Below are 27,927 nucleotides of genomic sequence, written 5' to 3' on the forward strand. Positions count from 1 at the left end.
CAGAATAAAATTAATTTTACAACATTTATAATATTTTTCATCTATGATGAGTTCTGTGACGTTTCGAGTTTGACAGTTTTAGAGATTTAACATTTATCGACTGAACTATCGATTTTTCTAAGAGTTTTAGTGCCTATTTTTGGATAAGTTGCACTATATGTTTTTGAAAAATAATATTTTTCCAGTTATCCGCCCACCGGGCCACCGTTTTCTCGTTCTCGCTCGAAATAATCCCTCAAACGTATTACAAACTCCCGACTCTGGGAGTTAAAAACAGTCGTTTTAGACCTTTTCGGCATTTTGCCAAAAAATAACAACAAACTTAACGAGAAACAGTAACAAAAGTCAACAACGATAATAACAGAAATGAAGAATAACAAATGAAAAAAAATGCAACGAAAACTAAACTCATATAAAAGGCAGACGCACTCGTACTGACAAGCACTGACCACAAGAGGCACAAGATGGCTGCGGCCGTGTTCCAAATAGCCGCATTTACAAAATCTTGCAAGTTTTGTTTAAAAATTTAAAATATCTTAGTGTTCATTGTTATTGAATAATGAATTCAAATTCAAAATTCAAATTCAAATTAAATGCAACTTGCACTATTTTTCGGGCATGTGTAAACTGGGCTTAAACTTTTGCACCTACTCTATGTAACTGCGTGACTGAATGACGGCTATCGCGTATGAATTCGCCGCTAGAGGCGCTAGTGTAGCGTGAGGTCTCCAAAATGTCAAATCTATAGTTTTTGGGTGAGCTACGCGGGTTTATTTATAATTAGAATAATTTTGTGAATATGTTGCATTACCTGAAATGAATTATGGCAATTATGCGTTACGGGGCAATGAATGTCTGTGTTTTGAGACAGTTTTGTCTTTCGGAAACTTTTATCCTCCCTTTTTTCCGAACAAAACGGGACTACGCAACACTGTGGTTGCTCGATATTTTTATGGTACGGTTTTAAGGTGTACAAAATATGATTTTAATCTAATCTTTGTTTTCACGCCCGTAATAACAGACTTTGAAAGCCACACTTAAAAACCTCACGCAACAGTGGCGCCATCTAGAAAGACGAAAAACGATAGCCCTCATTGCCGATAATGTTGTGTCACGTCACTACTCTGTTCCGTTTCACACATTGCGTCATTTAAAAAATAAATATCGTATTCGATGGAGTCTATTTAATGGACACTGATATTGCTTTATATTTCTAAAAAGTACAGTTGTACATTTTTTTGATTAATTTGCTTCAAAATAGAAAATATTCTTTAAAATTATTTTGCGAGGTTTACTAGTAACGGCGAATAACGTTTGGCAACCTGTTTCATTCCGCAACTTTTCATTTCCCAACTGTTTAATATTTCTGAAACTGTAAATATTTCAGGATTTTTATAAAACTAACCTAACCTAAAGGGTTCTACACGATGGCCCTGAAATAAATCCTGAAATATTTACAGTTTTAGTGTTTGCGAAATGAAAAGTTGCGAAATGAAACAGGTTGCCAAACATTACGTTGCGAAAAGGCAGTACTCGATTTTGCGAACATAGTATGCGTAATTCGGAAAATTTTCAAGTGTCACGCACAGAACTCATCATAGGTGAAAAATACAATAAGTAGTAATAAATTTAACAAATTGAGGATGGTCGCGTTTTGTTTTTAAAATTCACAAAAACTTAAATAAAAATAAGAAAATAATTTTCAATTATATAAAACGACACACTTAGTAGTAGTGCACGTAGTTTAATTCTGGACGTTGATTAACCACATAGTTCCGCCTACTATTCCACCATGTAAATAAAAAACTTTACTACTTAAATGTTTTCCTTTTAGCTATATTTCAGCGCTGCAATATTAAACTATGGACAGAATACAGACGAAACGAAACTTTTTTTTTAAAGTTTGAATGGTTAAGCGGTCAAGTACGATAACACACGATAAAATGCTCATTCATAATAGGGATTCCATGGTATAAGCTTCCTTACAAAAACATATGACAAGTATTTACACGGCTTACGTATATTTAATTGCTGACAAAAACCACCCCCTGTTATGTTGACCGCAAGAGGGGGGGCGGGGTTAAGTCGTCTTTCGTTGTCTAGCATGATATTGACTTTAATTTTAATTATAAAATAATTGTAAATAATCACACATTTTGTAACGTGTAACATGTCTGATTTTTTAATAATTAAGTCAAATCACTGCAAGTATAGTGTAGAGATTCTCCGACTGAGCGGCACTCCAGCTAATGCCAATAATACACTCATGAACTTGGGTGATTATTCTTTAGAATGTTGACACAGATGTAGTTATGCAAACAGAAACCAACCCACACCTTCCCCCAAAATTGAAATAAGTATGCAACAAGTTACTAAAACGCACTCTATCGAGTTGATAGAAGGTGCATTTTATTAACTTGTTGCATACTTATCTAAACTTTGGGGGGAGGTGTGGGTTGGTTCCTGTTTGCATAACTACGTCCTTAAGAACTAAATTAATTGGGTCGATCAACTTTTTCTTTTCACACTCGTTGCTATTTACGTTCTCCTGGGTCACTCTTTAAACTGTAAGTTTACAGGATTAAAATTTGCCAAACATGCATTTTTGTGGTTGTTTTAAGCCACTTCTATAACTCGTCATCTAATAAGCATGTTATTATAATGTGACACAGCATTTCTTCTAATTGTACTACTTTAGTCCCCTCGCTGATGGAACAATAACAACAAGAAATAGTTTATCTACCCAATTTCAAGGTGAATGTTGAAGTCAGGTTTGAACACGGTTTGAAATTAATATATTAGATAAGATAAATTAAAGAGTGTTGTGACCGTTAAGAAATAAATAGTTTGGATATGCGATACATTTTTGCAACGAAATAGTGTCCTATTTACAAATAGTCAACATTCCAATTGATTGATACAATATTTATAAGAGATTTTATTCCTAAACATCGATAAACACAGAGATAACACTTAAATTAGTACTAAATTTGCTTGAAATTTTCGAGTGATTCGGTGGATTAAAGCAATAAATGTAATCTTCTATGAAATAAATACTATGTACACCCATTTAGAGCACCCTTCCAATAAAGCGGCGCGAAGATTACGCAATCCTCTTGTAGCGTGATTGATAAATGTCACTTCATGCATACTTTCCTCAGGCTCGCTCCGCTTCAATGCAAGCGCACCTTTAGGGCTCTCTATCAGTGTCAGTTTCAGAATAATAGAATGTCACTATCTACTCTGACACTTATGACAAGTCAAAATGAAGGGTCACTTTGTATGGAGTTCTAAACAAATTGACGCTTTATTTAAGACAGTTTCTAAGACGAGTGTTGTTCGAGATTGTGTTCAGATCATGGCTCTTGCAAGGCGCGAAAGATCAAGCCGCCGCCGTTATTCGAATTGCATGAGATTCGCCGGTAAAGGTTTCACCATCTTATTTGTGACTTCTTGAATTTTGATCCACCATTGCATTGCTGTAGTATCGGATCCGGTTCTGAAATAAATACTTTTTTTATTCACTAGAAATATCTGGTAAAGGTTCCCAATCCTTATTGTCGAACGCACAGGCGCTCGCGAACTCATTCACCATCCCTTTCTACCCTCGTATCGTTTCGTTTGACAGAAAGGAGTGCTGAGAGCGAATGTGATTCCGAGTGCGTTAACAATTTGACCTCCGATCTTAAACCGAACCCTATAAATCCAAACTCAAAGCGAGTTGTACAGCGCAGCATGTTGGGTGTACCAAGAACCCATTGAAGCTCCTGCGCTGCCAATATGGGGGCGAACAGCTGAGCTCATGGGAGACCGCAGGATAAAAATAGATTGGATTTTCTATCGTAACGTAAGATAGGTAAAGGCATGTGTAATGTTATGCTAATAAATGCAATGCAAAGGGCACGCGGGGCGAGCGGGAGGGGCGAGGCAGACGCCAGCGGACCACCGTAGCGAGCGGACGCGTGTGCACTGGGCATTGGAAACAATACTATTTGTTGTTGCTAACTCCATCTACGACGTCAGAAGGGACGTCACACCATGCATAATGAAATAATTGAAAATCAAACCACCGGGCTCATGACCTCGTCAATTAATCAAGCCAGTGATGTTGATGTGTTAATTCACTGACGTCACTCTGGACTACCTATCCGCTTTGGCATATTGCCAGCCATAAAGTGCTTCCCGGTGTAGTTAGAATAACCATAACCAACACATTTCCACCCCCTATGCGTTGATCGTCGTTTTAGGCGCCAAAAGGTGTCTTAAATTTTTTTTTATTCAAAGCACTCCTTTTGAGATTAAACCTTAAGGAGCTGTTTCACCATCCCTTGATTAGTGTTAACTGACGGTTAAATGTAATACCGTCTCGATTTGTTTTGTTCGAATAGACGGAGACGGCATCACATTTAACCATCAGTTAACACTAATCAATGGATGGTGAAACAGCCCCTAAACCTTTTAAATAAAGCTCAGTTTTCTAATGTGTCCCATACTATTTTGGCTGCTACGCTACCAGTGGTGATGTGTGTGCTGCTCCGATTTATTTGTACACGGTGGATGTCCTGAGCAATTTAATCACTTTGATTGGGTCAATGTTAATGACGATTTGGATGTTTCCAAGTATTTGGTGATCTTGACTGCTACGTACTATATGACGCTGACTGTAGTTACTAAGAATTTTTGAGCTGGTCGTGATTCGAATGGGTCCCGACTGTTGCAGTTTAAGTTAGCTACTTAACAGAGTTCTCTTCCACTACGTCCACTTCTTGTTTTCTTCTTTTTAGTATTTTTTAACGCAGTCGGGTTTTGATTTTTAATTTTATTATTTTTTTGATAGTTAACCTATTCACCGCTATAAAAAAAAACCGCCGCGAAGTGATGTGCTCTGTACACCACAGAAAAACCAGCGACAAATCAACATGATTATTAATTCAATACAGGATAGATTGATATACATCATATTACATTCTCATGACATTCAAAATCCATTAGTAAAGTATGTAGATAATTATTATAAAATTAATATTTTATTTGTCAAACAATATATATAAAGTATTACATGAAGCCCACTAAAAATTAAACTAAACAAAATAAAATTAACCTAAAACCTATAATATATATAACCTACAAACTAAGACCTAAACTACATACAACCTAAAAACCACCATTCCGCGTCGTACCCGGCTCAAAGGTGCCCATAATGCCAGCCGCATTTCCCCGCTGTATGGCCAGCGCCACCTGCTGAACCAGGTACGACCCGGAGCGGGGGTCGCAACCCCTATCCCGTAGCCTACGGCCCAGCTCCCACACCAAAGACTTCGCTTCAGCCCCCCAAGGACCAGCCGTCTCGACCGCAAAAGGCACGAAGTCATACGTTGGCTCCAAAGCTGAGTACTTGAGGTGCTTAGATCGCGCGGCATTCTCAGCCGCGGCTCCAGCTGACCTCGACGTACAACCCAAGTGAGATGGCGCGAAGGTACTCACGCACGTCGCATCCCACAAGAGGCAACGTCCCCTCTGCCAAGGAACCAACGTAAGCCCATCCGGCCTCTTGCCGTCACTACTCAACCCCGGAGGCTCCAACACACAGGGCACATTCGCTTGCACCATCGCTCGGCAAATGATTAATTCAATTGGGATGCACCAAAAAAAATAACCCATAGTTGTTATTTTATTTTTGGAAAGAATAGGATATTTTAAGATAGTATTTTCATTGATTTTGAATTTGGATGAGTATTTAATTTTTTATATCTTTTTTAAGAAATACGCTGGATGACGTCACAGTGAGACAGCCGCGTACCATTGCCTAGAAAAATTCAGGTCGTACATAACATAATCTGTGGCATTACAATTTGACAATAATTTAAGCACGGTTTAGGGTCCTAAATGAACCATGACAAATAGTTTTATTTTTTTCTCTTCTTTTAGGTTCGATTATTCCTATGTTTCTTTAAAGGTGTAATAGTTAATTGATATTTTTTATTAAAATCTGTTTTTTTTTATTTACTTGTAACGACGTAATTTAATAATTTAATTTATAAAAATACATTGGAAATACTCATATACATTTCGGACTTTACGATAAATGACAACTGTTTAAAGCCGGGTGCGCATCATGTGATTAAAGTTCTATCTTTGTCACTCTTTGCTATTATAAGCAGGACAGCAACATTTCAACTGTCAATTTGCTTAAGAGTGTAGACCTGCTTTATAACTGCCTTTGTGACGAGACATTTCAGGGGTCAAATGAGGGTCATTACTTAAATTTGGTTTATTTAATTAAGTTTATCACATTTTTGGAATCTGATTTCGGAAAACGCTTCACAAAGCTTATTTCTCCAAATGGTTTTCGATTTATTATATGTTGTCAAAAATTGGGACATCCCAATTGCAGAAGGATTAATTTCGAGTTGAATGTTGGTCATGTATAGATGACCGTGGCGCCTTCCATTGACTACTAGATGACTGGGGCGGTGAAGACGTTAAACTTCTGAGTAAGTAATTCCTTTAATGATTTTTATCAGTTTCTTGGAAAAAAAATATTTCTATAAAGCATATTTCTCTTAGTTTTAAGTTTTTTTCTTCTTAGCTCTCACAACCGTCACTCATAAGCATTTCAGGCGAACTGACCTATAACTTGTGGAACTCCGCATACTAGTGGCAAGCGCGAAGCGGCTGCTTGACATTTCTACTAGTTTTTTTCTGTTCTGTGGTTAAGCCATATTTAGACCATGCAAGTAGCGTTACATCGCAGACTGTTGAGAGAATGAATTCAGATGATCAAACTACCGCAATGTAGTGAAACTTGCATGCAAGTTCCTGCATGGTCTATTTAGACCAGGGGCATTAGAAAAGTAGGCTAGGTGTGGTACTCACTTGAACTTGTAGAGTGTGCCGTGCTGGTGTATGAGCTGGAAGGAGTCAGAGGACTCCCCGCGGGTGGCCGTCCAGGTCTCGAGCGGCAGCGTCTTCGAGCGCTCCTCGCGGAAGTCCGCGCGGCTCGTGCTGCCCGACAGACAACTACATTACTGAGACTACACCTCTCACAAAGCACAATCGGAGACATATTTGACTGAGCATTTGGGATTTATTTTTATTAAATACCAACAGAAAATTCTGTAACTATTTGTTATGTTATCGTGACTTGAATAAGGCTGCGTTTTCATGATCCAATAGGAACGCATAGTCAAAATACCACAATCGGGACTTATCACGCTAAAACACACGAGTAATATTCACCTCGACCTTTCAACCACATTACAGTGGCCGTGGTCACGAGTAGACAATAGGAACGCTTTATTTACCTCACGCCTCGTCTCGCTCTGTTCAGCTGTTTCCACAAGAGCGGTGCTGTGCGCGGATAGGTAAATGAAGTGTTTCTATTGGTTCAAGAGAAAGACATTCTTCGCAACACATTCTCGCACATCTCTGGTGAAAACGCAGCCTAAAAAGTTACACATGGTCATACAACGTCGCATGGTTGACTATCAATATCTTGCCGCAAGTATTTTTTTTATAATTATATTTGTAACCCGATCAATGAAGGATCTGATGAAGGGTGATCTTCCGCTACCCCTCAAGCGGAGAATTGTCGATATGTGTATACGGCCTGTCCTAACTTACGATATTCAAACATCGTCTAACAATGAGTTACAGAAGACCAAATTAAAGGATTGCCAAAGGGCAATACTGCGCTATGCTCGAAGTGAAGCGAGTTTACCGGATCCGAAACTCTACGCTGTGCACCGAAATACGAAGTACTGGTGTGGGTGCCAATGCCAAGACTAGCAAGCTGTAGTGGAATTGGGTAGACCATGGGCTTAAGTAGTCACGGACTGCATACAGAGACGAATGGCAGTGACGTCGTAAGCCCAGAAGGCGCTGGTGGGACCTAGAAGTGTTCCTTAACGACTGGCCAGATACCAATATCGGGACACTTGGAGAAAATGGGTATTGCCAACAGCGTGACACTCCTCCAATAATAAAAACCTTTTTACAAGCTTTTATTTAACTTGCAATGTATGTATGTATGTGCGAGACCAATCTTACACGTTAAATTTGACCCACTTCCAGTGGTCTGAACGACTTGAAATTTGGCATACCTACCTACTTATCAGTGGCTTGCCCAATATTAAAAAAATACGACAGCATAACGCTAATTATTTATGAAGGATGTGGGCTCTTTACTTCGCCTTTACCACAGAAATATCTGACGCTATGCCACTGCTACTTATGTCTATCTGGTGACAATACAATAATTTGGCAGTGCCATCTTGGTAGTTCGGCCAGGATCGTATCCGCAGGACGAAACTCCTCAACGGTTATTGATATCGACTTGAAATTGAAACGTAGTTTAAATGACAATGCAAGTAAGTACAGTCAAAAAGTGCAGTCAGAAAAAAACTTGTATTAAAAATGACACATTCTACATTAAGAATTATAATTAATTATCCTTTACTCGCAGTTTCACCCGCGTGAACAATTAGGTCTGGTAATTGAATTGAAATTGTGTCACTCCCACCATTGAGGTGGATTCAATAACACCTCATATGTTAAAATCTATTAAACCGCAAGAATTAAAACATAAATAAAAAATGAAATCCTCTTTTCGGGCTGCTAATAAAGTGCAATTTACCCTTTGTACGACTTCGCTACGTAGAAGTCGAGCTGTTGCCCGTTGAGCACCAGCCAGTAGCGCTGCCAGGATGCCAGAGACACTTTCTTGCCATCTTTCAGCACAGTCTTCCTTCTCACGAAGCCTTCGTACAGACACTCCGAAGCTTCCAATTTGGACGGGTTGCTAGGAGCGGACATTGTAAATATTATCAAAATTTTAAACAAACAAAACTTTTAGAGCAGTAACAATAATCTTTATGATAGTTGCCGCGACACGACACGAGCCGAGGAAAAAATGGCAGAAACAGTAATTCGCTGATTTATTATTAGACACGCAAAAACGTTCTGAACGATTCTTATTCTCGCATCGGGTCCACTATTTATGTTAGCTTGGTAAAGAAGCGCGCTCTACGCTCTCGGAGTGAGCCCGAAATGACGCATCCGGCGGCCAATCTTTAGGAACACCAAAACAGTAGAATGACAACGGCCCTTGAACTGTCGGCCTTGGCTCATCACTATTACGAACACCCCCAGTCTATTTGGAATATTGTTCTATTACCGGCTCTCGCGAATATTATTTGATCACATATTTATTCATCAATTCTGTTACGCTGAAAAATAGGGATGACATACATAACCCCGCGTCTATATGGTTTATTTTACGATTCTGGAGCAAATTAAAAGTGTTATTTTGATTAAGAAATAATAAGCTTGTACATATTTCCGGAAGCCCATCAAACGAAACGACTTGAAGAGTGGGTACATTTTACACTTTAAGCAGTATGGTCACAAAACAGATAGGTACAGAATTCAATCTACATACAAAGTGCGCTCGAGCAACGCACACAGAGACACTGCTCACGGACACGATATCTCGGACCGGTTGGGACCAGTGCGAGCGCGAGTGCCATCCGCTTGAGACACGCGTCTGTGAACTTTTTTGTGCAATAATGGAGCAACAAAAAAAAAGTTATTATAACTGTTCAGTGAACGGTTGTTTAAATTCAACATTAAACGGTGAATTGTCGTTTTTTTAGCTACCAGTGGTAACAATGACATAAAAAATAAAATATTTTAGTTTTTATTAATTTACATTCTATTCATGTATCAATAAATGCTGAGTGAAATTCTTGTTTGGAGTCACCTCAACAATAAATTCACTACACCTACCTTTGTTTCTTAGACAGGCTATGTAAATACCCTACTGTAATATTGTTGTGATGTTTTTCAAAATAAATCATTGATTCATTCATATTTCCATTCTTGCCGTCAAACAACTCGATACATTCATTTCTAAAAATCAAACAACTAGATACGAGTGCCACTACCACGATAGTTTTTTGTGCATAAGCCATAGTTGACAACCCCAGAGCGAACGCCGAGCGTAGGTATGAAAAGTAAGTGAAGTACACATGGGATTGACTTCTGTACCAATCTGTTTTGTGGTATGGTAGAGTGTTTACCTTTACTAGGCGGGCGCTCCGTGGGTAGACCAGACAGACTTATTTTTATCTCTTGCTCACCTATTGGGCAAGGACTGCGACAGCTTGTCGCCGGCGACAGAGCCCGGGGACTCGAGCAGCGTGTCGTCCAGCAGGTTGACCGAGCCGGCGGGCGTCTTCTCCTCCGACTGGCCCTTGCCGAAGATACTGCAACCCAGGTTCTAGATCACTACACTATTACTGTAGCCTAACCCAGTGCCTTAACTAGCCTTTTTTGCTCCCGAATTGAGCTTCTATAACCGCACCCTTGAAATTAAAAACTTGACCCCGGTCTGATCATTCTGCGGCCCTATGTCTGGACACCGTTAGGACCACCCCCTAGTTACGTCATAGCTGTGTGACCCTAGCCCATCATGCACGACCAGCTAATAGCATAGCTTTTGGTTGCTAAGGTAACTGCCCTTCGGCCGCGTACGTAACCGGAGTTTCGTAACCAGTTGCGAAAGAAAACTTTTTCGGTCTTGTTCGAAACTGGCTTGTCATTAATATAATAATATATGCCATTTTCGTAGTAGGTATATGTAGACATGCATGATAGATTGTGAGATTTTTTAAAGAGCGATATAGGAATCATTACCACTTCTGTGATATTTAAATAAAATAATCATACATCGTTATCGCGGGAGCAAAAACAAATCAGTTAAAGAACAGATATAACAGAATGTATTTATACTAAAAACGGATGTATTCTGCCTACAAATTCTAACCATCTAAGAAGTTGAAATTGCGAGTTGAAATGTCGCTCCGCAGTAGATTTTGTTTGACGGAAACTAACGTTGCACTTACAGCAATATTATTTTGTATCGCGAGCCTGTAATTCGGGGTAATATTTTATCCACAACTCCACAAATTCATCGTACGATTTTTTCCCGTTCGTTTTTAAAAGCACTCAGTTATTATGTTGTGAACACAGTCATTATTACGAATAATTTATAAATGACAAGGTCAAATACGAAAAGTAACTCAAGAGTTTATGTACTAGTAATCAAGTCAAATATGGAGGTCTGATATACTAATAAATCATTTAATACAATAATCAAAAAATAAAGGAATAAACAAATTACAAAAAGGTACTACCAATCCACAACAAGTTTCGTCAAGTAACTTAAACTTTAAACAAGAAACGACATACACACCTACCCACAACTGACTCCATTAAAAACGCTTTCCTTTATTGCGAATGTCAAAACCCCCTCTCTCTTTCTCGGTCTGATATTAGAAATAAAGTTGATTAATTTTGAACTCGTAGGCATAAAATGTTGGTCGACATAAGTGTCACTTCTGTATTGTTTATTTGTCATAATCTTTCAGCACTCTCAAATCGTTTTTGCTCTAGCGATAACGATGTATGAAAATAATAATAATAGTGGATACGACTAAACGGTAAGAATGAAGTCCTTTAAAAATGCACTCATCAGTTAATAACCAGCAAATCTAAAGAAAATTCACGTCGGTACGTATAACTCGGCTACAGTGAATCTTGAAACTTTCTCACTAAATCTTAACTTATTTATTTTATTGATGAATTTAATTTTGAATTTTGATGTGTTTTTTATTATTGTTTTATGAATAAAACAAAACTTATTTATATGTTTCGAGATATTGCTTGAATGTTAGGACTAGTCATATTATTTAGTCATTCGTGCAATAAGTAGGTACATAAATGTAGCGAAAATACAAACTGAGACATGGATGCACAGAAAAACCAGAAAAAGAGACCAGCGCTGGGAATCGAACCCAGGTCCTCAGCAATCCGTGCTGCGTGCTATAACCCCTACACCACCGCTGGACACGAATGTAGCCCACACGACCGGTCTGGTTCTACTCTAGACCACTTTTGTACAATACCAAATAGTTTCGGCGTTTTACAATAATTCAAAAGTTTATCAGATCACTGATGTATTAAACTGTAGATCCACAGTCGCGCGCCCGAATATGTCCCAGCCAAATGAGCGCCACTTTGGTAAATGTGGCCTTCTTTTTTCTCAGTAGTAAGTTGTTGTCAGTGCAAGCGTAACGATGTCCACGTGTGTCTTTAAAAAGTGCAAAAATCACTCGCGAAAACGGGTTAAATCTGATGAAATATCATACTTTCAGTGGGTATCTGTTGTTTTTTCTATTAAATTCTAATAATCAGAGAGAAATATTGACTTAAATTAATTTTAAAGCCATCTCTAAATTGCTAATTAAAAGATAAACGTTGCCAGAATTCCATAACATTGACATATGCCTTGTCTTGTCTTTGTCACACGCATAGGACAGCTTATCAGTAAAACGAAACAGATAAACAACAGAACATAGAACAAAAGTGTAGTGGAGTTGCCGTCACTCTATTTTATTTCTATTCTTCTTCTTCTTATTATTTTTTAAAATTTATTTTAACATGTTTGTTTGTGAATGGTTTAAATAACAAACAGGTTAAAATAAAATTTAAAAAAGAATTAGAAGAAAATTTTTCGTTAAACTTTTTGGATTTGACAATTACTAGATTTAATAATAAACACCACAGATAAACACCAATTCAAAATTTACCGAAAGCCCACGTACACAGATGCCGTGATACCAGCATCATCTAATCACCCGTGGCAGCATAAATTAGCAGCTTTTCATTGTTATGTACATAGATTGTTAACTGTACCTCTTTCTAGGGAACATTTTGATTTAGAGTTAAATAATATTTATCAGATAGCGTTGTCGAATGGTTACACTAAATCAATGGTCAATAGTTTGGTTCAGAAGAAGCAGGCACGGATAGTGAATGGCATGCTTTACGCCGTGTTACCATCGCAGTCTTCTAACAAATATAGGTGTAGCATTTCATACGTTGGTCGTTTGTCTGATAGAATTTGTGGTATTTTAAAATCAAACAATGTTAAGGTAGCCTTTAAGACTAACAACTCTTTGTACTCTAAACTTTGTTACCAGAAAGAGAAGGTAGATAAAGGAACTAGATCGGGTGTATACAAGCTCACTTGTAATGACTGCAGTAAAGTATATGTTGGTCAGACAGGTCGCAGTTTTAATGCTAGATTTAAAGAGCATGTTTCGGCATATAGGAATGAGCATCCTGATAAGTCGAATTTTGCCAAACATTTGTTGGAACTAAATCATTCTTTATCGGACTCAGATTCGTATGAAGTGTTACATTATTGTGGCAAGGGGTTTCGTCTCGATGTTTTAGAATGCATGGAGATAATTAGATACAACAGTATGGGGTCTATTATTAATGAGCAGGTAAATTTAGTTTCATCTCCCTTGCTACGGCTTGGATCTAATTTCAGCAATGTTAGTTAATAAAACATGCCTTGACAGTTAATAAATAAAAATCGAGGTAGTTTTGAAGGACGGTTAAAAAATTATTAATAATGTGTGGGTAGTTTTGTTTTGTTTCATAAAACGTATGTGGGTACTTGGGGAGTTACAGTGACAAGTTAAAACGGTGGTTGTGGTTCGTTAGTCTAACAACTGGTAGCATGGTGTACGGTTGTGTCACTCTGAAGATGAGCTCTGGTTGAGTTCGAAACGCGTCAGTGTAGTGTGGTGGTGGTTATAGATGGGTTTGTGTGATTTGTGTGTGTTCTTACAGTGTGGAGGTGGAGGAACTGCATGAACACGCATATTTTGCACAAGCTTAGCTATCGTAAGGTCGCGGGTGAGCAAGGAAATTCTTTTAGTTCATCATATAAAATAGCCCAGCATACCTTTGTCACTTTGGAAATTAAAGTTCAATACGAGGTTTTAATTTTAGGTGGAAATTATATCAAACGAGGAAGGTGAATCTAAAACAAAAAAGGCGCGAATTGAAGTCCCTTCTCCCACATCTACATCACCGAAAACAACACCTGGCAACTGTATGTTTGAAACGTGCATTTTCTTCTAGTTCTGGACTAATTCCGCCTTTTGAACACTTGTTATTATTTTGTTCTATCGTCTTTCATAAATATTCTAAGTTACGTAATGATCTATTTCGTTGTTATAAATACTTTTTTTAAATAAATAAATAACATTTTGACTAAAGAAAATTAGCTTAAAAATTATCTAAATGACCTTTTTTTTAAATTGTAAAAAACTTTTTATAACGAAAGTCCTCTCCGAAAGTCCGAATGTATTCTTTGTTCTACAACCTGAATTCGGCCGTCATAAGAAACGTCAAACTCATCCAAGCAATCTTGCAACGTCGCCTTCAATGTAGCAAGTGAAATTAATCCCTCTGCCTTTTCTGATAAGGCTTACATTGATATTCGAGCATGCGTATGTGAAATTGTGGAGTTAGCTGTCAAGTGTCAAGCGTTGTGGAGTTTTGCCGCTAGCGAAATTCGACTGTAATGGAGTAAAGACTAGGTTCAAATTTCGTCACGTATTCTTTCTATTTGTTTGTGTGGTGGGATCAGTGTTTCTACGCACACGTAAATATTTTTAATTGTGGAATATGGCCGCTAGCGAAATTCAACTGTAACGTAGTAAAGACTAGGTTCAAATTTCGTCACGTATTCTTTTAATTCATTTGTGTGGGTGATGATTTTATTTGTTACACAAACAAGTAAATAGTTCGAACATTCTTTGAAGGGGATTTTGTTCGGCAATGTGGATCTACAGTTTAATACATCAGTGGTTACCTACTTTCCATTTTAGGCGAATAATGTACAGTCGAACAAATTGAATCATGACCCAGGGTGGAACCTTTGTGCTACTAATGTCATGTTGACATCTCATACTTTTGTCAACGAAATTAGTGAAATTGATTATTAAAAGGTTCCACCCTGGGTCATGATTCAATTTTTTCGACCGTACACTTGAGAATGATCATGTTTCATGTGCTTGGACTTGTTTGTGAAGCATTTGAAACACGATCAGTCGTCATTACAAAACAATAAATCGTTCTACATAACGAGTATAGCAACATGCAGTACAGCACCTACCTGTGTGGTCAATCTTATAACTTAAACTAAGTATACACTGCTACGTTTGCCACGTATTGCCTACGCTTAGCACTGCACTACGTCTCATACAATGAGGGCTATCGTTTTTTGTCATTCTTGATGGCGCCACTGTTGCGGGAGGTTTTTAAGTGTGGCTTTTAAAGTCTGTTATTACGGGCGTGAAAACAAAGTTTAGATTAAAATCATATTTCATCATACCTTAAAACCGTAAAATAAAAATATCGAGCAACCACAGAGTTGCGTAGTCCCGTTTTGTTTGGAAAAAAAGGGAGGACAAAACTGTCTCAAAACACAGACATTCATTGCCCCGTAACGCATAATTGCCATAATTCATTTCAGGTAATGCAACATATTCACAAAATTATTCTAACTACGAGATTTGACATTTTGGAGACCTCTCGTTACACTAGCGCCTCTAGCGGCGAATTCATACGCGATAGCCCTCATTCTGTCACGCAGTTACATAGAGTAGGTGCAAAAGTAAAGCCCAGTTTATACATGCCCGAAAAATCGTGCAAGTTGCATTTAATTGCGGCTAGATCTGTCACTCGTACGGTCATCATCAAAAGTAGCTGGTTACTTTTTTACTCTGTCACATTAACACATTTGTCAATCTTGTATGGCGCTAAGTATGTGGCCTTAAATGACAAAGTACAAAAGTAACCAGCTACTTTTGATGCTGACTATACATAAGTCGTAGACATCGCAACCGCGCTATATAATAACACATCAAAGATCTTTCCTATACGTGCAAGCTAGTCTTAAAAAATAGTGAAGGCGTCCTGCTAATAATAAATTTTACTACCCATTGGGCATCTAACAAGGTACTTAAAACTACAACACAAACAACGGCTAAATGAAAAGAGTGAGCAATGTGAATTAATTGTTATTTGTATTGAATTAATATAATAAATAAGCTTTTGTCATCGCATACGTTGACAGGGTGAATTTTGCTCGCCGATATATACCTTTTCATATCGTGTACAATTAAAATATATATTTTCTGACTATATTAGGTGTAATTAAGAGAAACGATCAGTTTTTAGAAAAGGATGCACTGAGTGCTTATGTGCATCCCTTTCAGCCATAGACAAATTCTCACAGTTCCGTCCGTTAGTTTTTAACCCCCGACGCAAAAAGAGGGGCGTTATAGGTTTGACCGCTATGCGCTGTCTGTCTGTTCGTCTGTCTGTCTGTGGCACCGTAGCTCTTAAACGGGTGAACCGATATGAATGCGATTTTTTTTATTTGAAAGTAGGTTCTTAGACATGTTTTATAAAAAAATTCAGCCGTTTTTGAGATATTGAACTTTGAAGTGACAATGTCGGGGGATTTTCAATTTTTTGTTGGTTAGGTTATATCAGCTCAGTATGTATTTAACCGTAAACCAATTTACAATAAAAAAAACTTCCTCAGACATGTCAGAACTGATTTTCATCATAAGCGCTTACAAATAAAATTGAAAAAAATATTACGTATAAACCACCCCTGTTTAAATTTACTGAAATTATCCAGTTTTATTCCGGATAGGGTCCACTTCAACTGATACATACGCAGTAAATTATAAGCGAGTTCTTCAAGGCCAGCTCTCCTAAAATGGCATCATCGTTGCGTCATCGCATCAACTACGCCCATTAGCTCACTACACACCCTGTTTATTTGGCCAGGAATTCTAAGCGAAGTTCCAATTCCAGTGTCAAATAGGATGCTATTATATTTTAAGCTCTTTAGAAGCCACATGGGTAATTTTAATTGGTTTGCCACACATTACAGGGACATAATACAAGCTTGTTTAAAAAAATTATGACGGCCTGATATACTGAGCGGCAAAAAATCTGGCCCTCAAATGTATGCCGAATCGGTAATTTTGTATGGAGGGTGGGCCAAATTTTGTGCCGCTGAGTATATTTGGGACAAGAGCATTAAATTCGCAACAACACTGTTATCATTATGATTTTATACAGCTTGTTATTTGTTATGTCCGTTAACTTTAAGTGCACATTCTACAGGTCAAATGAAGTTAATTTCTCTAAGAGACTAGTGGTCTAACTCTTACTGTTTAAAAAAGGTTAAAGCTTTAAGCATTAAATTACGGATTTCAGTTATTCAGAAAGCAACCAGTACGCACTGAACTAAAATTATAAGTTAAATTATACATATATGCTTATTGACGAACACAAAGCATGCTAGTTATACTTATACCGCGTTGCATATGATATAGTGTAATAGTATCACCATCTACGTTCCAAGGTACAACAAAATGCAAGCCGCCTTGCTTCATTCAACGATGAAAGTGACTCACCCCACACCAAAATTGACCTTGTGAAAATTTCTTGGCAAGCTCGTACTACGAAACCTATGTACCGGTCGTAAGAGGAAAAAAATATTGTACAGCCAACATCAAATAAGATAATCACATTTGAATAACTAAATTGTTATTTAAGCATCAAAAGTGACAATCTACTTTTAGGTTCACCATTGAAATATCGACGAATTTTCATAGATTGAAATATGAAACTATTGAAAAACTGACATAATAATTGATTGAATCAGGCATTACTTTCCACCTTGCTATTGCTACTCCACCATCAAGTTTTTTTTTTTTATTCGACTGGATGGCAAACGAGCAAATGGGTCTCCTGATGATAAGAGATCACCACCGCCCATAAACATCTGCAACACCAGGGGTATTGCAGTCGCGTTGCCAACCTAGAGGCCTAAGATGGCATACCTCACGTGCCAATAGTAATTTCACCGGCTAAGTTTGATTTAGTTGGGAGTAGCAAAATAATTTATTTTATTTTCTGATATAATTTAATGTATCTTTGATTAAACTAAGGACACGAAACAATTGTTGATGAAATTAGAATATTTCACGTAACTATTATATTTATCATCCAATATTATAAATGTGAATTTTTGTGCACGTTTGTTGCTTTTTCACCCTGAAACAGGTGAACGGATTTGTATAAATTCAATCCCTGGAATAAGAAATGAAAATTGATGTTTAGTGAAGAGTATCGACAAAACATGGATACACCATATTAAATTTGATGTAGACTGTACGTTTGTTTCACTAAAAACAAAATGATTATGCCTAAGGAAGTCTTACGGAGGGTATTCAGCAACCAATTATTTCTTAATTTTTGCGACCATATTTTATCAAGTTTGCTAAAATAATGAGAAATGAGTAACAGGTGTGGACAGCAGATAAAGGAGATTACTTGTGGCTGAAAAATTAACTAATGTACTTTAAGACATCCAAGATACATCATTCATATTATACTATAGGTATAAAGTTGTTACTTAGACAAATTAATTTTTCAGTTTAGATATAAGTCACAACATAATGAAGACTGGACTCAAATAGAGGGAACACTGATGTCTTTAGCATGTAATTATCCATTGATAATGTCACAAAAACTATGAAATTAGAGAATCATGATAGCTTTTTAAATAAGTAAGCACTCTTTAATACGGTTACAAGCAATGATATGTGTATAGCTTTAATAACGTTACCACATATCGTTTAAAATTTTACAAAACTGCACATCATTGCATGAGATTGTTCCGAATGTGACATGTTAAAATGGATGACTATTACTTTGACTTTGAAAATGGCATTAATTTATAATTTTACCTATTATAACTTACTTGGATCCAAGTGATCTGCACTTTCTGTGTGTCGGTATGAATTTAGAGTTGTAGTTGGCGTGGAGACGTAGCGAGCCGGAGCCGAGGCGGTGCGAGGGGGACAGGGCCGGCGCGGGTGCACCCGCCGCCTCCTTGACGGACTCCTTCGAGCCCGCGCAGCTGCCAATGGGCGATGGAGGCTCCAGCTTTAGCGATAATCTGGAATGCAATGGGTTTTTAAAAAGGTGTACGTATCCCATTAATATCCCGGGCCCGCACCTCAGTTTTGGAAAATTATGTACGAAGCGAATTTGCAATACGAGCTTTGCGGTTAAGGGAATCATCGTGAGCAAATCTGAACAAAGCAGCGAACCAAATCAATGGTGTGTGCGAAGTTTTCAATCCGTACTGGACCCGAATGGGAACTACGGCCCAATCGCTCTCATTCTGAGAGAAAGCCTGTGCCCAGCAGTGGGATGTATATAGGCGGAGATGACGATGGTCCCACTAACATTATAAATGCGAAAGTTTGAATGTTTGTTACTTCATCATGGCAAAACGTCCTAAGTAGTCAACGAATTTGGATGAGGCACACAGACAGTTAATAGCCGGAATTAACACAGAGAACATTTTTGCCCACGCAGGATAGTGATAAGCAGATTCTTTGGAGATGAGGTCCTGGTCGTGTTAACCATACCACAACAGCTTATAATAAAAAATAATAAAAAAATATTACGATTAGGCCGCGTGCCCGACGCAAGCAACACGGCAAGCGTGTTCTCTGTTCATTGCGTGTGCTGCCAAGTAACCACTGCACGGCGAGCGTTCCCGCCGCGCAATGAATAGAGAACACGCTCGCCGCGCCGCTGCCCGCGCGCGCCGAGCCCGCGGTCTTAGCCTGCGCTTCTACCAGAGCTATGGCTGTGAGAGATAGCTAAGCAGTTTACGACGTAAAATGACACCAATATGACAATAGTGTTTTGCATGTTTTTATGTGTTTAGTTTTTAAATAGGTCCCACTGAAAAACAGCGTTGCGATTTGCCCGTAACATTATGCTGGGTGGGGCCCACTTTAAACCTACTAACTATTTGATGTTAACTTTATATTCGTTCTCTCTAATCATACTCTAATGTAGACAGGCTAGAACAATTAAATATTGGTGGATATTTTGGGTTGCCCTTACTGGGTTACTAGATTTTCCAAGACCCAAAGATTCTTTTATAAACGTATATACATACATATGTGGCACTTACTTGTATTGATCATCTTCAAGAAATTTTTGAAGTTCTTCTATATATCGCACACTGTTTAGGTAAGTAGCAACATGTGGCAAAGGTACAATGTCATATTCCGATGTTTGGTACTTTTCTAGGGCTTTTAAAACCACTGCCATTTTAGCAATGCGGTGAGGTGAGCCGGCGGGGTGAGCAATGTCTATGTACACTAAGTCTGTTAAAAATATACCTGTAATAATTTAATTCATCAAAGTAGTTTCATTGATTCGGGTGATTTTCAATAATCACAAACTTGATTTAAGATTTACTAATTCAACTTTATTGCTTCAAACATTGAAGCAATTTTTTTTTCTCTTTTTTTATTTGATTTCATCTGTATGTATACAGTCGAGTTTTTATACTTCGAGGCAAAAAAAATATCGAAAATATGTGAACACGACTCTATTGGTACCGGCATAGAAGAGTGTTCAGATATTTTTAATAGAATTTAGCTCAGAAGTATAAGAACTCTAGCCTAGCATCGGGTAGCATGATATATAATTGTGTTGCTCTGAAGATGAGGTCTGGTTGAGTTCGAAACGCGTCAGTGTAGTGTGGTAGTGGTTATAGATAGGTTTGTGTAAAATTATTTTAGTTCATTGTATAAGAACTCGACTGCATACACAGATATCCGTTATTATTAATAATAATACGCATAGATACATCTGACACATACAATATTCCGATAAGGTACTCGTTACTTGGAAAACAGATAAGGAATTGAGAAGAACATCCATCTGAGAGTAAAAATAAACATGACAGGGCCATTATGCAGCTTTGACAAGATAAAGTTCATTACACAAGTACAATTTAAACATGGTAAAACTCAAATAAAATAACTTACCAAGATAGGGTATACAGGGAAGGGATATGCTTTTCAAATATTCCCTTAGCGCTGTCCAGTTATCCTCCTCACCAAACAGTTCAGCTAATTTATCAAACTGTTGTTTATCCTTTTTTGATAAGCAACCCCATGTTTTTGTTAATCTATTACAGGAAAATACATAAATGTACACAACTATAAAATCAAACGTAAAAGTTTATGCAATCAGCAAAAAGTGGGATGATGTGAAACTCAGGAAAAAAAGGCAGAATTATTATGTTTCTAAAAAATGAAAAGATTTTCTTACCTATAAATACTAGCACTATTTAAAGCCGATATAACAGCGAACAGAGAATGCAAATTGTTCAGATCATGTAACTTTTTTCCTACTTTAATAAAATGTGCCAGTGTCTCTGCTCTCGCTTTAGGTGACTGCCCATTCAAAACTTCTTGTACTGTCCAAAAGCTTACCTAAAAATATATTTGTTTGTATAGGAAGAATTACACAATAATTCGCGTAAAGAAATATGTTTTATACGTAATATTGTGATTATTACATTGTTTAATTATATATTTTATTTATTAAGATTAATTTATTTATTTAATATAGTGCTGTCTTGTGTTTAGTATTCCTTACCCTGTTGAACCTTTTTGTGAATGCCACAACATTTGGGGCTACAGTCTGTTTGTTCAGCTTGTTCCAGCCGCAAGTTGTCAGTTCTTCTGGTTTTATAGCTTTAAAACATGGCAGGTCAAGCAAAGTAAGTTGGTTTGCAATATCCTCTGGAGTCAGCCTTAATGCAGAACATACTATTTCATCCCACGATTGGTTTATGCTTGCTGCAGCAGGCAGACTGCTGGTCTTATATTGGTACACTGGATCCACTTGCCTGTTACTAGCTCCGTCACCATGTCTGTCAATAAAATAGTGAAGCTGTAAGACTAGTTCATACAAGTAAGAAGGTAAATGATAGGTAGCTAACTTCATCAGACCCAATATCTGTTTAGTTACTAGATGCTGCCCAATCTAACTACCAATTACAATAGACATATTCCTGCATGAATTACATACTCTTCTGCTTTATAAATAATAATAAAATAAGAAAGAAGAAAAGAGATCGCTCTGAAGCGATAAGGCCGCCTATTGCTTAACTCAGAAAATCTCTGTGTATATACCCTGTGTTTTCTGTACTGCTTACTATGTGTTGGTGAGCAATAAAGAGTTATTGTATTGTATGATAAATAAATAAATATCATATGGGACACTTGACACCAATTGACCTAGTCCCAAACTAAGCAAATCTTGTACTATGGATAAGTACTAGGCAACGGATAAACATACTAATATAGATAAATACATACCTAAATACATATTAAACATCCAAGACCCGAGAACAAACATTTGTATTATTCATACAATTATCTGCCCCAGCCGGAGATCGAACAGGGGACCTCTAGCTTCGTAGTCTGTTTCTCTAACCTATTGGCCATCCGGTCGTCCTTTGAGTCTCTTTTGCTTCACTCCAATCGACTGGACAAGGAGTGAACCAATATATGCAAACAACTCATGGCCATCCATGATATGTACAATATTGCAACATCATAGATTCTTAAAAATATATGACTATAAGATTTAAAAAAATATCAGACATAATTTATTGTATCAGGCGTTACTTTGCGGAGGTCCATATCAATGAACTAAAAGAATTTCCTTGCTCACCCGCGACCTTACGATAGCTAAGCTTGTGCAAAATATGCGTGTTCATGCAGTTCCTCCACCTCCACACTGTAAGAACACACACAAATCACACAAACCCATCTATCACCACCACCACACTACACTGACGCGTTTCGAACTCAACCAGGGCTCATCTTCAGAGTGACACAACCATACACCATGCTACCAGTTGTTAGACTCACAACAACTGGTCCATATTTTGTTTAGTTTGTTAAGTTTATCAGATAATATTGGACACATATTTTTTTAGTTTTAAATCAAACAAAAATAAAGTGCATAAAAGTTCTGGATTGGGGACCCATGATGTCTCTCCTTTGTAAAGTGTATTCAGACGTCACATGTAACTTTAACTGGTCATATTTCCAAATGTTTTATTTAATTGACAAAAGAAAAAATATGTGTCTGATGAACTAAAAGAATATATATTTAAATATATTTTTTTTAACCCCGGTATCTACCCATTTTAAATAGTCAAAGCAGTAGGATTACGATAGATTGGTAATTTGCCAACAAATGATTTGCTACTTTTTCTTTTTTACTGCCAGTTAATTCCCAACTTAGATCATGAATTAAGGACGAAAAAGCACCCATCGTTTCACTTATGAGTAGATAACAATGACAATAAAATGTAGGATCCAATTATAAATCAATAAAGTTCATTCATGGGCTAGTGAAGACCTTGGAGCATTATTGTAACAGTGCTTGATTTAGAGTTCTAACTGCACTAGGCTAACTGTGAATACGCACAAGTAACAATAATTCCTCACTGATCTAATGACCACTTTTTAACCGACTTCAAAAAAGGAGGAGGTTCTATGTTCCAATGTTTGTATATATTTTTTTATGTATCTTGTGAACTCATTTTCAAAATTCTTTTTTTATTCGAAAGAGTATTCTTCTGAGGTGGTCCCGTTGTCACCAAGTCAAGATATGATGATGGGATCCTAGGGAAATTGAGGGCAAACCTCAAATTTTATAGGCACACCTGTGGCGATTTTGGCATTTTTAGCATTAAGATAAGCATTTACATTCAGAAAGTATCATTTGGTAAACTGGACCTGATGAAGAAGACCGTAGATGGCCAATGGAACTCATCAAAGCTAAGTAATACTCGCGGTTTCATGAAGCATCTTTAAGTTGAATCTTTCTAAATGATCTGATGCTGAAGCCAGAAGGTAGGCAACGGAACTCTGTTATAAAACAACGTAACTAAGCCGTGTTTGGGCTTAATGGAATCATTGTAAGATGTACTTTGGCTACAAATCACTAAAAAGTGAGAAATAAAGAAATTTTTAACAAAACAGTAAAACCGACTCCAAAAAAATTGCAAAAAATGGAACCAACTACAAAACCCTTGAAAATATTTTTCTACATATTTAGGTACCTACTAGCTCGAAGTCGGTGACTCAGCACGACCAAGCAGGTGGGATTGAAACCCATAGTATGTAGGCGAAGTAGACAACTATTGCTCCACTCCTGCTGGGTCGTGCTGAGGCACCGACTTCGAGCTAGAAAAATATTTTCAAGGGTTTTGCAGTTGGTTCCTTTTTTTGTTATTTTCTTGGAGTCTGTTTTACTACTTGTTATTTTTCTTACTCCATAAATCTCAGCTCAGCTTCGCGCAAGCCGCCCCCTTGATCCTTACGACTTATGCCCTAGCCTTATTAGCCGTGGGTAAATCAGGCCCTGATTGTAACATCATAAGGAAATCTACTATGAAAAACTGAGAAAGTGTAAATCTTTTAACTGAAAAAAAAAACTGTGATTTAAAAATTGTTTAAAACAAATGATACTAAAATAATAATTAATTGTTCTTGTAAACTTAATCCCTGATATGCTTAAAATATGATCTGTGCCATATTTAAGTCTATATTTTTGTTTTTATATTTAAATCCGCAGAAGTTGTGCTTATTAAAACAGATGAGACTTGAATATAGTATTTTTTTGTTCCCGCATAAGAGGGGTCAATCATTATTTTACAGCTACCAGGTGCCTACATAATCTATATAATATAAAAGGCAAAACTGACTCACTGGGTTATATATCAACACACAGCCTGAACTGCTGGGCCTAGAAACTTGAAATTTGGTACAAGGGTTCCTTTCATAATGTAAGTGAGCACTAAGGAAGGATTTTTAGAAATTCATCACCTAAGAAGGTGAAATAGGGGGTTTTGTATAGAATTTTCTCATTTCTGGACTTAGAAGTATGAAAATAGGTATATAAGTTCTCATTACAATTAAAAATTATCTATGTAGGTGAAATGGATAAAATTCCCCTATAAAGGGGTAAAATAGGGGGGGGGGGGTTAGGGGTAGTTTGTACGGAAACTTTCTCATTACTCCGATTACATTAGGACACCCACCACTTACCAGTATGAAAATTGATATAATAAAAGATATTTATTTAATAGTTTGCTTACAAATAATAAGTATAATCAAACTATCAAATGGGAAAGCAACTCAGCTTATGCCTGCGCCTTGCAGAACAAAGTACCTTGGCTAACAAATGCTGGTTTTCAGTCGCCCCCATAAACCATAACCCTAATAAATACCATCAATTGACATGCGCATTTTTATACTTACAGGGTCCTGATTACAAATTAACCCTTTGACCCCCACAGACGGTAATACACAACAGCTGAAAAAAGTGCCATAGTGGCCATGTCGGCATTACGTGGCGCATATGGAAAGATTTTCAGAAAAAAAATTGCAGTGGCGTTTGGCGTTTAACCATGGAGGTTAAAAGGTTAAAATGATCTGCGTAGGCAAAGAAGAAGTAGTTTTCTACTTATTAGGGGGAGTTTCTAAGAGACTTCCTTATTTCTAGACTTAAAAATATGACTGTTCACAATTTAAAATGGTGTAGTGTTTATGACTAATGGGGGAGGGCGTTTTTCATACAAAATGTAGAACTAAAATGTGAAAGTTAAATTGATATTTAATGTGATGTGTGAAATAAATTTGCTAATCAGAATGCAGTACCTAACTTAAGGTTTACTCATCGGGTTGTGCTTAACAAAATCAATAATATTAAGAAAGGGTAATTTTTGTGTAATTATTCATTCTTATTTTTATCTTTTGCCTAATTTACAAAATATACTGAGCGGCAAAAAATCTGGCCCTCAAATATATGCAGAATCGTTAATTTTGTATGAAGGGTGGACCAAATTTTGTGCCACTCTTGTGCTTTGCATAAACTAGCTTCAAAGCTGTTAAAAAATGTTGTTTATAGCGAAGTACCTACTGTAGTAAACTGTTACCTTTTGTTTATGGCAGTACTTCCCTATACACGCAGATACACGTCACAATTATAATGGGGGTTAATTAAAACATATGGCTTTATAAGTAAAGTACACGAGGATGAAGTCGCAGGCAAAAGCTAGTACTATATATATGTAACAAATTAATAAAAGGGAGTCTTACCCATAGTTATAGTAGCAAGCACAGTCATCTTTTGTGTATGATTTTTGGTTGTTTAATGGAATGTGTATAGCTTTCTTATTATTTTGTTTACATGATGGTTTATCTTCCAGGGGCCAGTTCTCTTCATCTTCATGCTGGAAATAATTGATGTAAAGTTAGCAGCAAAGGTAGATGAACAGTTGTGGTGCTCAAAGTAATCTTAACACTCTTATTACCTTGGCAGTAGAGTCATGTCTAAATAGTTTTGATCACTGTAACTGCTCATCCACTTCTGCTGCTGACTGTATAACGTAACACAATAAAAGTTTTTCCAACAGCTATAGGAACTTCAGACTTACCTCTACTATCCTCAGGACTGATAAGCTGTCACTAAGAATATCCCTTGGCATTTTTGTTTATACGACAGTAGATATGCTTCAACTGCAATATGTAATTGACTGAATATTACATCCAACCCGGCGATACAGCAACCAACCACGAAAACAAACATGAAAATCTAAATAAGCAAATTCACAAATAAACAAACCATTAATAGATACACTTATTAAACGAAGCTATCTTAGTAACATAGTGTTTTAAGGATAGAATTTGCAGTTAATTACTATTGTTCGCCATAATTCATAACTTCACTAAATTGAAATTAATTATCGCGAAGTAGAGAACGACCTATTGATTGTTAGAACTTATAAATACACAGTTCTGCTATTTAAAAAATTGTATCAACAGGAACATAATTAACACTAGCATAACAGCTCACCAATTATGTTGACTGTAGCATTATTGTATTTAATACAATCTTCGATTAGCAGACAAAAAAACATTAAATTAAAACAACTATCGTCTAATTATAAAATGAATGAAATCAAATGAAATGAATGAATGAAATAGAATAGGTGACAGAAAGAAAAAAGACGACACGAACGAAACTCGAAACTCGAAGTTCGTGTCGTACCGTCTCTCTCGCTCTCGTATTACTCAGTATAAGTGTCAGAGAGACCGCACGACACGAACTTCGAGTTTAGAGTTTTGTAGTAGCCCTCAAAGCGAGCTGACAGCTCGAGGCTCGAGGCAAGTAGCCTATACCTACAATAATACGGTATTTGTCTATTTTGTATACGTTTTATAAATTAAAACTTCACAATGCCTGTTATCGAATAGAAAAACCATTTTTAAGCTACCTTTACAAATAACAAAGTTAAAAAGGTTTGAAATTCAAGATAAGACAGAGAAAGACATAGCCTTGCATGTGACGTCACACGCCAGTACCGCCATACTTGCTGCATAGAGAAAAGCGTTTGAGAAAGTGACAGGTATATAGATTTTTCAAAAAATCACTATAAATCCAATTTTCAACCGAATTAAATTTTCTCTTCGCTAAACACTACCTGTATATCGATATTCTCATAATTATGACAAAATCAGAAGTTGTCAAATACCGTATACAACACTTTCCACACACATTAATTTCAAGACGCAAAAAGCGTCTGCCACATTTTATGCTTTGGCTCATACCACCATGCAAGAAAGAGTAAGAGATAGTCTGACCTCACTCTTCTCTTACCTAGATACAGTTAATATTTAACCCCCGAAGAAAATATATATAAGTTTAACTAGACTGCTATGTGTTTCTGTGGATCTGTGTGTCTCTGTGTGTGTGTCTGTGTATGTGTGTCTGTGTATGTCTGTCTGTGGCACCATAGCTCTTAAACGGGTGGACCGGTTTTTTTTTATTTGAAATCAGGTTTTCTAGCAATGGTTCATATTCGTGTTTCATCAAAATTGGTTTTGTGTTGAATGTTAGATTAACCTATCATTAGTACTTAACGACTGGAGGGCTGCTCCAAAATTTGTTTAACATCTTCCCTCTTACTTTTCTATTACTTTATACAGGTGATTTCGGGGTCGTGAAGCAAAAATTTAACATTGACGTACATATTAAATAAATTTTAGTGACCAGTATGAGTGCTTGGACTAA

At 37.1% G+C, this 27,927-nt stretch overlaps 1 protein-coding gene across 7 annotated transcripts; it reads right to left on the bottom strand.

Moving 5' to 3' along the window:
* Nucleotides 1–930: 930 nt before the first annotated feature.
* Nucleotides 931–26,826, bottom strand: RalGPS (Ral GEF with PH domain and SH3 binding motif). Of its 7 annotated transcripts, none has more exons than XM_074097685.1 (13): nt 26,710–26,826; nt 26,291–26,372; nt 25,953–26,086; nt 21,427–21,703; nt 21,097–21,260; nt 20,811–20,953; nt 19,946–20,156; nt 18,713–18,910; nt 17,361–17,414; nt 10,140–10,265; nt 8,636–8,800; nt 6,877–7,020; nt 931–3,499 (listed from the first exon to the last, which is right to left on the bottom strand). In XM_074097685.1, the coding sequence occupies exons 2-13, from the start codon at nt 26,339–26,341 to the stop codon at nt 3,397–3,399; spliced, it is 1,770 nt and encodes a 589-aa protein (XP_073953786.1). In that variant the 5' UTR covers nt 26,342–26,372; nt 26,710–26,826; the 3' UTR covers nt 931–3,396. The 7 variants fall into 7 exon arrangements, with proteins under 7 accessions (XP_073953786.1, XP_073953807.1, XP_073953777.1 ...); XM_074097706.1 differs by having other exon boundaries at nt 6,877–7,005; nt 26,291–26,389; XM_074097676.1 differs by having other exon boundaries at nt 26,291–26,389.
* Between the last annotated feature and the right edge of the window lie 1,101 nt (nt 26,827–27,927).

The sequence above is a fragment of the Choristoneura fumiferana genome, chromosome Z, assembly GCF_025370935.1.
Source record: "Choristoneura fumiferana chromosome Z, NRCan_CFum_1, whole genome shotgun sequence".
In the NCBI taxonomy this organism is placed as follows: domain Eukaryota; kingdom Metazoa; phylum Arthropoda; class Insecta; order Lepidoptera; family Tortricidae; genus Choristoneura; species Choristoneura fumiferana.

Bases quoted from the DNA above. Each gene is read 5' to 3' on its own strand.
- RalGPS (XM_074097685.1), bottom strand. From the start codon at position 26,341: ATGCCAAGGGATATTCTTAGTGACAGCTTATCAGTCCTGAGGATAGTA. The intron at 26,087-26,290 runs GTAAGTCTGAAG...AATTATTTCCAG, and splicing joins CAGTCCTGAGGATAGTAGAG to CATGAAGATGAAGAGAACTG. The intron at 21,704-25,952 runs GTAAGACTCCCT...TTTTATTGACAG, and splicing joins GCTTGCTACTATAACTATGG to ACATGGTGACGGAGCTAGTA.